The sequence below is a fragment of the Eutrema salsugineum genome, unplaced genomic scaffold (assembly GCF_000478725.1).
Source record: "Eutrema salsugineum unplaced genomic scaffold, Eutsalg1_0 scaffold_1, whole genome shotgun sequence".
NCBI lineage: Eukaryota > Viridiplantae > Streptophyta > Magnoliopsida > Brassicales > Brassicaceae > Eutrema > Eutrema salsugineum.
The window spans coordinates 9,518,380-9,531,125 of record NW_006256909.1 but is presented as its reverse complement, the minus strand read 5'-3'; the positions used below and the strand labels follow the sequence as shown (position 1 = coordinate 9,531,125).

The 12,746-nt window shown below is 33.1% G+C and overlaps 2 protein-coding genes across 2 annotated transcripts; both read left to right on the top strand.

Annotated features, from left to right (window-relative positions):
- Positions 1–7,241: 7,241 nt before the first annotated feature.
- LOC18031104 (potassium channel KAT2) lies at positions 7,242–10,749 on the top strand. The gene is made up of 11 exons (XM_006414061.2): positions 7,242–7,954; positions 8,039–8,254; positions 8,330–8,485; positions 8,602–8,659; positions 8,764–9,081; positions 9,158–9,397; positions 9,495–9,593; positions 9,685–9,717; positions 9,807–9,992; positions 10,098–10,476; positions 10,544–10,749. The coding sequence occupies exons 1-11, from the start codon at positions 7,776–7,778 to the stop codon at positions 10,675–10,677; spliced, it is 1,998 nt and encodes a 665-aa protein (XP_006414124.1). The 5' UTR covers positions 7,242–7,775; the 3' UTR covers positions 10,678–10,749.
- An 860-nt stretch (positions 10,750–11,609) lies between these two features.
- Positions 11,610–12,095, top strand: LOC18031103. The gene has a single exon (XM_006414060.1). The coding sequence runs from the start codon at positions 11,610–11,612 to the stop codon at positions 12,093–12,095; it is 486 nt and encodes a 161-aa protein (XP_006414123.1).
- The last annotated feature ends 651 nt before the right edge of the window (positions 12,096–12,746 follow it).

Genomic DNA, 12,746 nt, shown 5'->3' with positions numbered 1-12,746 from the left:
TTTTTTGGTTAATGATTTCTGATAGTGAAGGATTTTTTAATTCTCTTTTTTTGGTAAAAAGAATTTTTAATTCTGATAAATACTTTCTCTCTCTCTCTCAAAATTTAGGGATACGCTCTTTAGATTTGGTCTTCCATTGGACAAATGACATATTTGACCAAATCCAAACCCTCCACCACTTACATCTCACGTTTGAGTCACATGAAATTCGGGGGCAAAAAAGGCCATTATCATGAGAAACCGAACAAAAGAAAACATAAAGCTGACGAAAAAAAATAATGAAATTCATTGGTCTAGAACTTGCTAATAAGTGACAGCGACTAAGATCTGTGAATACGTGAAATGGTTTGGAACTTGCAAGGAGGCCGCATGGAAAAAAAATGTGTAGTATTTCCAAGGAAAATTCATTAGTAAAAGAGAAAAACAAATAAAGATTTATTCATTGGTTCAGCACCTCTCTAATAAGAGGCGGCAACAATATACTATGACTACAACTAAAAGAAAATCGGAGCAGGGTTATTGGTAACAATATATATATATATATATATATATATATATATATATTTTGCAAATATCAAAATGATGAAATACAAAATAGAGAGTGGTGATTGGTAACACTATATATATATATATATATATATATATATATATATTTTGCAAACATCAAAATGATGAAATACAAGATAGAGAGTGGTGATTGGTAACACTATAAAATTGCAGAATAATATAAATAATCTTGCGAAATAAAATAATCTAGTTTAAATTTAATTTTTTATGTAATGATTTTTCCATATTTTTGTTAAATTTGTTTTCTAATCATTTTTTTCCGTAAATATTTGTTCATTGGCAAAACATTTGAAGAATCGCAATTCTACCATTTTGCAAATTATCAATCACAACAGAGAAATATACTAAATATTTATCATTTAGCAAAAACAAAGCTGCAATTATCTTTTTTTTTCTAAAAAAGGCTGCAACAATCTTTTTTTTACTAATTGTTTGATCAAAACCGGCGATAATAAGATCATTATTTTGACTCTTACTAAATTACATAAGATTATAATAGATAAATTTCTGGTTTCATTTTAAGAGTAGTTTGTATCAATATTGTTGCCACGAATCTTTCCCATTTAATTCCAATAAAGCGTGCGTGGAAGAAAAATATCCGTAGAGTTGTGTATAACCTATTTGACAGGAAAGTATTTATAAATGTACGTTTGTAAATATTCATTCCGTAATCAAAGTAGTATAATCATTGACCAAAAAAAATTTAAGTAGTATAATCAAAAGGGTATTCGTGTTAATTGTTAAATCATTATTCATGCAGGAATAAGTCATTTAGTCATTCACACGAAGAACATTTTTTTTTTTTTTTTTTTCACACGAAGAACATGTGTTACGAATATACAAAATTTCAGTGGATTCTATTCATGTACAAGTTAGTACAATTATTCAAAAAATTTAAATAAAAAAAGAAAGTAAAATCAATATTCATACAAGTTTCCGGAAGATAATAGTTTTATATACGGGTTGCTTGAATATCAATCTTGGTATATTTGTTGTTATTTGCATGAGGAATCTGAATTTACCTTTTGAAGAAAAGAAAAAAATTTATGCTGCCCAAGTCATTACAAATTTGTATTAATTTATGTGATATGCATACTACACACACTTTGTAATGATAACCACTTATGGAAATGGCATATTTTAAGATCTTCCACAACTATGGCGTAAAGAATTTTGAAAATAAGGAGAACCAAACCAATATGTACACCATACATGATACATTTATCATTACCCAAATATAATATTATATTAAAATCCAAAATATTCGAGCTAATCAATTTACCATGTCAGTTTTTGTTGAATTCAAAATGTCAACTTCATTTTGTTAATGTCTTTTAGCCAAGCCTGGCTTTGAAGGTAGGCGAGGGAGGCGACCGCCGCGGACATCCACTATAAAAAAATATATTTTTTGCGGCATCAACTCTAAAAAAGCATATTTTTTGTTAAAAAAAAATTATTAGAGATCAAACTCTAGTTTACCTTGAGTCCAGATTTGAACCGTTCCAAAAGTATAAACAAACTTTTGGGTTTTTGTTTGATATAAAAAAACTAATATCGGCCATCAATGATAGTTTGAAGAAAACCGACTAAGGAAAACCTAAATCTAGCGCAATAAAAAAACCGTACCCATTAGATAAAAGAAAACTTAAATCTAGCACACCCCTCCCAAGTAAATCCACGTCCATCTATAGTCTGTTACATTCCTCAGGTTGCTCTAGCAGAATCTCTTTAATTATCTTTGTCATCAGAAACAACAAAATGAGTTTGTTTTGTTATCAATTGAGACAGATATGGTTAAAAAACTCGACTACGACAGTTTAATGAATGATTTTACACGGAAAAATGCAAGAATATCTATATTTCAGTAGTAAATTATTATGTTTTATTGAATCTTTTTATTTTCTTACAAATCGTTTATGGAGTTTAATTGTTTTATAAAGTTTTTGTTTCATTTTTTATTATTTTAATTTTGAAAAAATATATAAAATGACATATTTAAAAAATTTAGATGCGGACATCCAAATTGATCGGTCCGGTACTGCTTTTACCCTACAAATATTAGAATCAACTTTGATTTTCACCTTCTTTTTTATCTTCACTTTCTAATGCCCTTTTAGTCAACTATTTATTTATTTTTCTCTTTATATTATATTCTTTAAAAATTATATAGATAAAAGAATCTGAATTATATTTCAAAGAAAAAAACATGGGTTTATATTATCTGTACCACTCTTGTTCCACATGGAATTAGGTTATATATATATATATAGAAAAACCTCTTAGTACCATAAAATATAACACATTTTCATTAAATTTTCTGATATAGAATGAACTATTAGCACATTAATGACCAATACACAAAACATAGAAATCATTAATCTTCACACACGGAGTTCACTAGTTTTATTCCATTTATTATTTAGATATTTTATTGATCTTGAGAATATAATTATTTCATTCCTCAATATTTTATATCTCAAAATAAAACCATACTGGTGGAGGAAATGTTGTTTTCGAATTTTCTATCTCAAGATAGGAATCAACTATAACATTCACTTTCTAGCAGCTTTTTGTGGTGGATCGGTTTCGTTCTCATTCTAAGATGTTTTTGAAGTATTTTCCTTTAATTTTTATTGTCTCTACAACAAATGTAGTGTGATTCCGTCGTAAACCATTTATTTTTTTGACTCTTTGACACTAACAAGAAAGAGATTCAAATACTTTGAAGCTAGGCCAAAATAAGCAATCGAGCCGTCAAACTTTTTCTTTCTATCGAAACAAAATGTTCCATTCATATTACTAGAAAACTCTTGAACCATTTTCCTTTCCTTGGTATATTGTGACACCGGATTGGAATCAGAGTATTATCTCTCAGTGCGTAAATGTCAATTTTATCACTCACAACTCAATCATAAATCTCTTATGTTCTATATAATTTTTGGAGGCAAATCTAAACAAGTTAAATTATATTGATAAGAAAAGAAGAATGATATTACATTGCCATCTAAAAGCTCTTTTAAGATTCGGAATATTTGAAAAGAGACAGTGTCTTTTGTTAGATACTCATGCATGAATTTGGCTGTACAAACATATAAGAAACTAATCGGACCACGTGAATAAGAAGGCCTAACATAGAAGCTGCTTTGAAGGCAGTGAGGACACCATTCATCATTGTCCTCAAGGACCACTTTACCTCTTAGCTTTATCTTCTAAGATCCAACACCAAGATTTTCTATTTGCCTTTTCTGTTTCTCTAATTTTCTTTTCATTTAATTAGGTTGGAATTCTTGATTATTGGGAAGTAAGAAAAACTAGATATTAGAAGAATTTTACGTGATTGAACTTGTATTATGATTAGTTTAAATTCTGACCTGAAGAACACAACTCCATGGTTAAAAACATATCAAGATTACTACAATTGGTAAAGTACTTTTAATAACGGTTCTTCATTCACAGTTAACCAAATGGACAATTACAAAAATAAAAAAATAGTTTCTTAATTTCATTTCAAAAGTCTCACACTGTAAGACTGTGATCACGAGAAATTCATTATGGTTTTGACCCTACCACAATGTCTAACTACATGCATGTATCTAATCCCGTGAAGCATAACCTATTAACCAAAATTCAGGGCTCTAATATTCCTATGGTTAACCTTAATCATTTTAGGCAAAACCAGAAAATGTCAAGTACAAATAGTGAAATAGATTTAAAATCCAATATGATCGCTTTTGCTTATGAATCTTTAAGTAGTGTATGATTAGTAGTCCAAGTCTTTTAAAAAACTTGGAAACAAAATAATCAAAGGTTAGATCTCTGTTGCAGACACATATGGACTTTACTTTCCATGTTAAGCCACTTACAACAGGGTAGGACTTGTGCAATAGATGGATCCTAGAAGCATTTGTTTAACTAACTTCCCATGGAAGCAACAATAGGTTAACAAACCTAGCAGGTGTCACACAAATTTATGTTCAGAAATAACAAGTGGTTCTAGTTAATTAGCTCTGACATAATGTTCAAGTCTATCGACTTCTATATATTGGTCTAATCAGAGATTTATATCACAACTACAGAACATCAACATTGTTTCATCACAACTGAAGAACATCAACATTGTTTCAACCTTTTTCTGTATATATCATCACAAAGTTTCGAGATTTCAAATGCTCTAATAGCAGCAAAATTGTTTCAAGCTGAAACCAAATTAAAAGGAGGACGAGTTTACACCTAGTCTCTCTTATAGCGATTTAGTTATCAAATGATTTTATAACAAAAGCTAAAAGATGATTACAAATAATATTTTTATAGAATCTCTCTTATATAGATGAACATTTTTAAAATTAAATAAAGGTGGAGAAGAGAGAGTGCGCATATTCTACGTTAAGCCGACCTTGTAAAACGCACGTGACAAAATCACAAAATGCAGACAGCCCATGCATGAAACCGGACCGTGTATGTTCGACCAGCTTCTAAACCTGTCATTTGGATCCTAGCTTGTCCTGCTTAATTGAAATTTCGTTCTTTTTTTTTGTGTGTGCGTATGTTAACCAAATATGTGTATCTTGTAATCACATAGCTAGGATGAATCATGGTGACAAATTTAAGAGAATAAACGAGGTATATTCCAGGATAGACCTATATATGGATGCTACATTACTGTAATCATGATTAATAGCAATGATAAGTGTTGATTGTGGAATTCAACTAAGGGGTTAATTCGGTAATTCGAGGTTGGAAGAAATTCTTTATTAATACTTTGAGTTTGGGATACAAAGGTTCTGGTTCTGAGGTCTCCGACAAACTAGAAATTACAAATGTTATTGAGCTAGTCTCTCTCCTATTTCTCGAGGAAATGATCAGCCCATTGAACAATAACAAGCTCTCTTATTTATAGTACATTAATAACTATGTATTTAAGATATTTATTTCTAATCCCCACTGACTCTCGCTATTGGACGACCATCATTGGTGGACCATTTTATCAGGTCGAACCCATTTTCGATATAAATTATCGTAGCCTAAATTTTATTGGATTGATTTCGATTTATGGGCTAAACCGGATTGCAAAGTAAAACTAAGAGGCCAAAACGAAAACGTAAAGAATTTAAATTTGAACATTGACTAATCATCACTCAAAACGTTCCGATCACTTTTTTTAGAAACGACAACTAATTACCCAGGGGTATTATTTTATATCAAAAAGTTAGAAGCAAACATTTGTGGAGAGTTTAAAAGTTAAAAACCAAGATAACCCCCGGTTATCACTTATCACTATAAAAAATATCGGTTTGGAGTTAAGTTTTCTTACTCAAATGCCATGTCACCTAATCTGGGTTCTGACTTGTGAGTCCCAAACTGTGTTTCCCATTTGAAATATAACGACAAAAATATTGAATAATTTGGACCCAATGCACTTTTTTGCATGTGCAGGATTTAACCGGCTCTTAGACCGTGTGGTTAATCAGTGGAGTAATAGCCATTCTTGCAGAGCATAGAAGCCAAGTGAACAACTAAATGAGTTGAATATTTTTTAAGTCTTATTAAACATTCTAAACTAAAGTTTGGGCAACCCATCTAAAAAAATACTGTAATCACATTGCTAGCTAAATGCAAAATAGTTTTTTTTTTCCTTTTTGGTAAGAATTTTAGAGTTGAAACAAGAATAGTCACAAAACAACATAAATATACCCGCAAGCAATTTATCTCTAGTAGTAATTAATAGGGACAAAGAAACTAATGCTAAATATTTTCGTGTAAACAAAAAAAAGAAAAAAAAAACGAATGCAATCATCATATGTGAAACAATTCTTTTATGCAAGTATAGTTTTGTATAAAAAAAATTAACAAGAAAAAACAAAAACTGTAATATCACTGGATGAACTCAAAAAAAAAAACAAAAAAATTCTAAATAGCCTTTCCAAATATCAACTACGATTATAGTTTTCTATACGATTTACTAAAGAAATTTCCATAATTGAGAAAACATTATCACTGAAATACACGATTTGATTGTTGCTACTTCATTCTGTATTCCATTATAAATGTTAGTGTGAAACAGAGTTTATCTTTGTAGTCTGCTTTTACTATCTGATTAGTCTTTTTGTTCTTTCCATGTCGTGTCAGATTTCTCTGATTAGATGGTTTTGGTTGTTAATACTCTGATTAGATGTTTACGCGTAATTAAGGATTAATATTTTTAATAAAACAAAAAATTTAAGAAACCAAAGGTCTAGAGCAATCATAAACAAAATATCAAAACAATTCGAGACGTAAAAGTTAATTCAGTAGTCAAAAGCCAAGAAACGAAGGAAATCTGTTATTGGTCCACTTGTCATCCCTATATTTGAGCTGTCCAGGTAAGAATCTGATTTTCTGTAGTATGTAGTGTAAGCCGCTCAACATTTTACCAAAGAGAATTCAATTAAGCATACCATAAAGTGTATATTAGATACTTAACGAATACTATTAGAATTTGTTTATCTTTATCCTTTTCGGCCCTTAAAAATTCTATTCTGACCATCTTTTCTTTTTGCCTTACCTGGTCCATTTCTGGATTCCTGTAAATGAAAAACACCAATTTTTTCCATTAACATACACACACATACAAAATGTGTGTTTTGTATATATTATATATAATAGCCTCAAACACTAAGTAAATGGATATCCCACCACAGTCACAATCTTATCAAGTAGAAACTCCATTACCAGATTGCGTCCTCTTTCTCCTTCTTACTCTCCAATTTTCAAATCTTTACTTCCTGTCAGGAAGAAGAGACTCAGAGCATTGCTGCTGTAAAAAATCTCAATGTCTGCCACTCAAATAGATCTTACTTGTTAATTTTTCTTCCTCCAAATGTACCAACACTACTCTGTTCCGTGAACCGCTTCAGTTTTCACCCTCTTAATCATTTCTTGTGTAAACCTCCTTGTGTGTTTTTGCAGCATTAATGCTGCACTGAGTCTGTGCAAACAAGTTACAAACCTTTTCCTGCGAAAAAGTTTCGTTTTTACCTCCTTTTGAGAAAACGATAAAACTTGGGTCAGATCAAGTTGGTGTACTAAAGGTCAGAACCAACGTGAGAGAGAGAGAGAGAGAGAAAGAGAGAGAAAAGAGAAAAGTTCGTTAGCTTGTGAAACTTTGTCACAAGTTTCTTTACTATAACTACCTTTATTGAGGAGGAAGCCTTAAACGTTTAGACAAAAAGATGTCAATCTCTTGCACCAGAAACTTCTTCGAAAGATTCTGCGTGGAAGAATACAATATGGACACAATGAAACACAGCAGTGTCCTCACTGCTGATCTCTTGCCATCTCTTGGAGCAAGAATTAACCAATCAACCAAGCTCCGCAAACACATAGTATCTCCTTTCGATCCACGTTTCAGGTGTTGTATAACTTTAGAACTCATCTTTCGCGTTCTGTTTCTGTCTTTGTTGTTTTCTTAAGTTGTGGCGTAATGTTGATTCAGGGCATGGGAGATGTGGCTGGTCATTCTCGTGATTTACTCAGCTTGGATTTGTCCTTTTGAAGTTGCATTCATCACCTACAAGAAAGACGCTCTGTTCATTGTAGATAACATTGTCAATGGCTTCTTTGCCATTGATATCATTCTCACCTTCTTCGTTGCCTATCTAGACCGCCACTCTTATCTTCTAGTCGATAATCCTAAGAAAATAGCTATAAGGTGAGAGAAACTACAGTTTGGAAGGAAACATATTTTCATTATAAGTTTCTTTTTGATACATGAAACATTTTTCAGGTACCTATCGACTTGGTTCGCTTTTGATGTCTGCTCGACAGCTCCGTTTCAGTCACTTAGTCTTCTGTTCAATTACAATGGAAGCGAAATAGGATTCAGAGTTCTTAGTATGCTCAGGCTCTGGCGTCTCAGACGAGTTAGCTCTCTGTTTGCAAGGTTCATTCTAAATTCTAAATCATAAGCAAACCATTTTCTTTCAGGTTTAGAAGAGTTACCATTTGAAGAATCAGCACAAATATTAATCCATATCCCTCATTTTTCCTTTGCTTCAGGCTTGAGAAAGATATCCGCTTCAACTATTTCTGGACACGATGCACAAAACTCATTTCGGTAAGTCCCAAAAACAGAGGAATTTTTTTTTCTCTTTCATTTATAACGTATAAATGTCACTAGTGTATGAATTATAACTTACAACGTATACTTGTCTATATCAGGTCACACTGTTTACAGTACATTGTGCTGGCTGCTTCAACTACCTCATTGCAGATCGATACCCTGATCCAAGAAAAACATGGATTGGAGATGTGTACCCAGAATTCAAGAAGGCAAGCCTTTGGAGTAGATATGTGACTGCTCTTTACTGGTCAATTACGACATTAACAACAACAGGATATGGAGACTTACATGCTCAGAATCCGAGGGAAATGTTGTTCGATGTCTTTTACATGCTCTTCAACCTTGGTTTCACATCTTACCTGATTGGAAATATGACCAACCTTGTCGTTCACTGGACTAGCCGCACCAGAACCTTTGTAAGTTCAGTCACTTTCTTTCGAATTCACCTGCAAAAATTTGATTCTGTTAGAGCTGATTCTTTCTATTCAACAGAGAGATACTGTTAGAGCTGCTTCAGAGTTTGCATCAAGAAACCAGCTCCCACCAAACATACAGGACCAGATGTTATCACACATTTGCTTAAAGTTCAAAACAGAGGGTCTGAAACAACAGGAAGCCTTGAATGGTTTGCCGAAAGCAATACGGTCAAGCATTGCAAACTATCTCTTCTTCCCAATTGTTCAGAACGTCTACCTCTTCCAAGGAGTTTCTCGCAACTTCCTATTTCAGTTGGTAAAATACTCCTATCTGTTAAACTCATTCTTGTCCATTTCTTTCTCTGTCTCGTCTTATATAACCCACCAACGCTATATTACCCTTTCCGACCAAGGTTTCAGATATAGATGCCGAGTATTTCCCACCAAGAGAAGATGTAATACTACAGAACGAGGCTCCTACAGACCTTTATATCCTTGTCTCAGGAGCAGTGGTGAGTGGCTTAAATTAAACATCAAAGACGGTTTAGGATTGTTGAAGTTACCTTCTCACATATTTTACTCTTTCTGTTGGCGATTGTGCAGGATTTTACTGCTTACATTGACGGAGAAAACCAGGTATGTGTAGACAAAGTATTTGACCAAAAGATCTGAAAGAAACAGAGATAATCAAATAAGTAATAACCACATTTCTAACATTCATGTAGATTCAAGGCAAGGCAGTTGTTGGAGATGCATTTGGAGAGATTGGAGTTTTATGCTACAAACCACAACCTTTCACAGTTAGGACAAGAGAACTATCTCAAATACTACGTGTAAGCAAAACATCTCTAATGAGTGCTATGCGATCTCATATTGAAGATGGACGTGTCATAATGAACAATCTCTTCATGGTAAGCAAGCAATATACCAAATATGTGATTTGAGAATATTATAAGATGTTTTCACATTACAGTTAAAACAATACTAACTCATTCTTGTCATGATGAAATTTGCAGAAGCTCAGAGGGCAACAGTCAATAGCAATCGATGATCCAAACAACCAACCAGACTTCCTCCTCCAAGAGTGGCTCGGTGGTGGTCCAAAGAGAGGAGAAGGAAATGCCAGACATCAAGGACATGGGCACAAATATTTACAACTGAATGATTCAGAACATTTCGATTTGGATTCAAGAAAAGAGGGTTATGGTGAAACAAGAAGAGGTCAAGAACAGAAGATGGAGATAGCAGAAGGGGGAAAACCAAACAAAACTAGTGAACATGAAGCTACAAAACCAAAAGATATGAGAGTTACCATACACTTGAAGTCTCACGGAAAAGATTTGTCGAAGCTAGTAATATTACCTGCTTCCATAGAAGAGCTGCTAAGACTTGCAGGTAAGCTCTTTTACTTCACAATGCTCTAAGCTCATATAACTAAATAAAAACTGGCGTAATTATGCAGGTGAGAAATTTGGAGACAGAAGTTTCACAATGGTCAAAAATGCGGAAAACGCAGAAATAGATGATGTACATGTCATTAGAGACGGTGATCATTTGTTTTTCTCCATCAGTGAGAACGAAGATAAAGAGTCTTAACGTGAATTGTATAATCAATATTATTAGCCTTTCCAACATTGAGAGTGTATGTATATCATTGATGTAATCATTTATCCAGTTTTCATAGGAAAAATTAGATCATCAAAGAAGAATCTATAGTTCGAAAAGAAGAGCATATAATCAAACAGTTGGCGCGTTTTCGTCACAATTAAGGATTTAAATCGAAATAAAAGAGAAAGTAAAACTAGATATGAACTCAGATCTCATCTCCAATATCCAGAAAACGAATCTCTAGATCTCATCGAGTAACAAAATCAAACCTATGTTGCCGAGAAATGTATACAAAAGAAAAATGCAGAATCAAAAGAAGAAACTGAAAAAATCTCGATGAAGAAACCTGGCGATTATCTGAAGAAAATTGTTTCACTGTGAGATCGGAAACGCGTGTTCGCACTCGCATCGATCTGATATTCTCTGTAGACTGTATGTGAAGAAATTTTGACAAAGTTTGAAAAGATTGAATTCTGAATTCAACAGAGCGTTTCCCGCTCTTCTACATAAGCGTAAGCTGGATTGGGCTTAGATTGTATCGCCGGTAATGGGCCTGAGCACAATAATAATTTTTTTTTGTAACCACCTTTAAAATTGAAATGCTTTATTTTTTACTTAATAATATGTTAAACATTTACATCAAAATAAAAACTTGAGGAAAAAAATCTTAAACCAATCCCAATAGGGTTACTTTGTTTAACAAACTAGTCATATTTTCATTGAAATGCTAACAAATTGTAATAGTTAATTAAGTTCATACAATTAAACTTTAGACACCAGGTAAAAAAAAACAGTTTATGTATATCAAGATCTACTATATAACCCTTATCCTTTTGTTTACTTTCGCTCTCGCTCTATCTCTCTCTAAACCAAAACCCTACGATCTCTCTCTCTCTCTCTCTCTCTCTCTCTCAATCGCAATGGACGACTTGATGAAACATAACCTTCTCAAATGCTTCATCGTCTCTCTCATTCTCACTCTCGTCTTCCTCATATCACCATCATCTTCGAATCAAGAAACAAGACGAGTATCAACACAAGAGAAAAACACCTATCTCAACGGCTACGAGGAATCGCCGCATCAACTCGTTTACATCAAGAAAACGACGCCGTTTATCTTGAACCCCCGGCAACGAGATCACCACCGTCGTCTTCGTTACAATCACCACTACTACTACTATCGCCATAACATCCGTCGCCGTGGTCTTGAATTTCATCGTCGTGCCGACTACTTCAAGATGATGATCAAGAAGAGTAATAACGGTTTAAATCGTCCGGTCCGACCGGATATTTTCTCGGTTATGCTTCCTAAAGGATTCGTACCACCTTCCGGTTCATCTCCTTGCCATAACCAGAACCCTAATTCCGCTACCACTCTCTACTGCGATCTCTCTACACAACCTTAGAAGTTCTCCACAAACCGGACTTTCGCGATCGTTAACTACCGGTACGTAAAACGATTTTGTTCTTCCACTTTTGTAATTCTCATCTTTTTTTTCTTTTTACAATTTTCATTTTGAGAGATTTTCGTAATGATCGATGCATTTTTCGACGGTCCAATACTCCAATGTATGAAAATAATTCGCATGTATGTTAATTTTTTTTTTTTACAACGCATTTATGTTTATTTAGTTTGTTTAGTCTATGGATTAATATAAAATAGTAGCATATATTAGAGGGCATTAACCAGCTGTAAATAATGTCTTCAAACAATATTGAATTTCTTATAGTACGTGCGGCTAAAATATTTTATTTTGTATATCTATTAAATATAAGAGCTCGGTTGAAAGATATACAGACGATGGTTAATTAAAGAGCATATTTGCCTCTGTTTTCAAGGTCAAAAACGCATCGTTTTGCGGCAAGAACTAGAGAGTACATTTAGCCGATATAATTGGAAATTGGCATGTGGATATGCATCGTGAGCATAAGCTCTTGTTTCATGGCCTTTTTTTCTTAGCTTCAGTTCCAGTTTTTCGTGTCGTCCACTCCAATGCATAGATTTGCATTCTAGTAAATATATAAATGTTTATGATTATATTTAAAATATCTAATAA

Coding starts and splice junctions, on each gene's coding strand:
- LOC18031104 (XM_006414061.2), top strand. CDS start 7,776: ATGTCAATCTCTTGCACCAGAAACTTCTTCGAAAGATTCTGCGTGGAA. Junction 8,255..8,329: donor CCTAAGAAAATAGCTATAAG/GTGAGAGAAACT, acceptor AACATTTTTCAG/GTACCTATCGACTTGGTTCG. Junction 9,082..9,157: donor CTAGCCGCACCAGAACCTTT/GTAAGTTCAGTC, acceptor TCTATTCAACAG/AGAGATACTGTTAGAGCTGC.
- LOC18031103 (XM_006414060.1), top strand. CDS start 11,610: ATGGACGACTTGATGAAACATAACCTTCTCAAATGCTTCATCGTCTCT.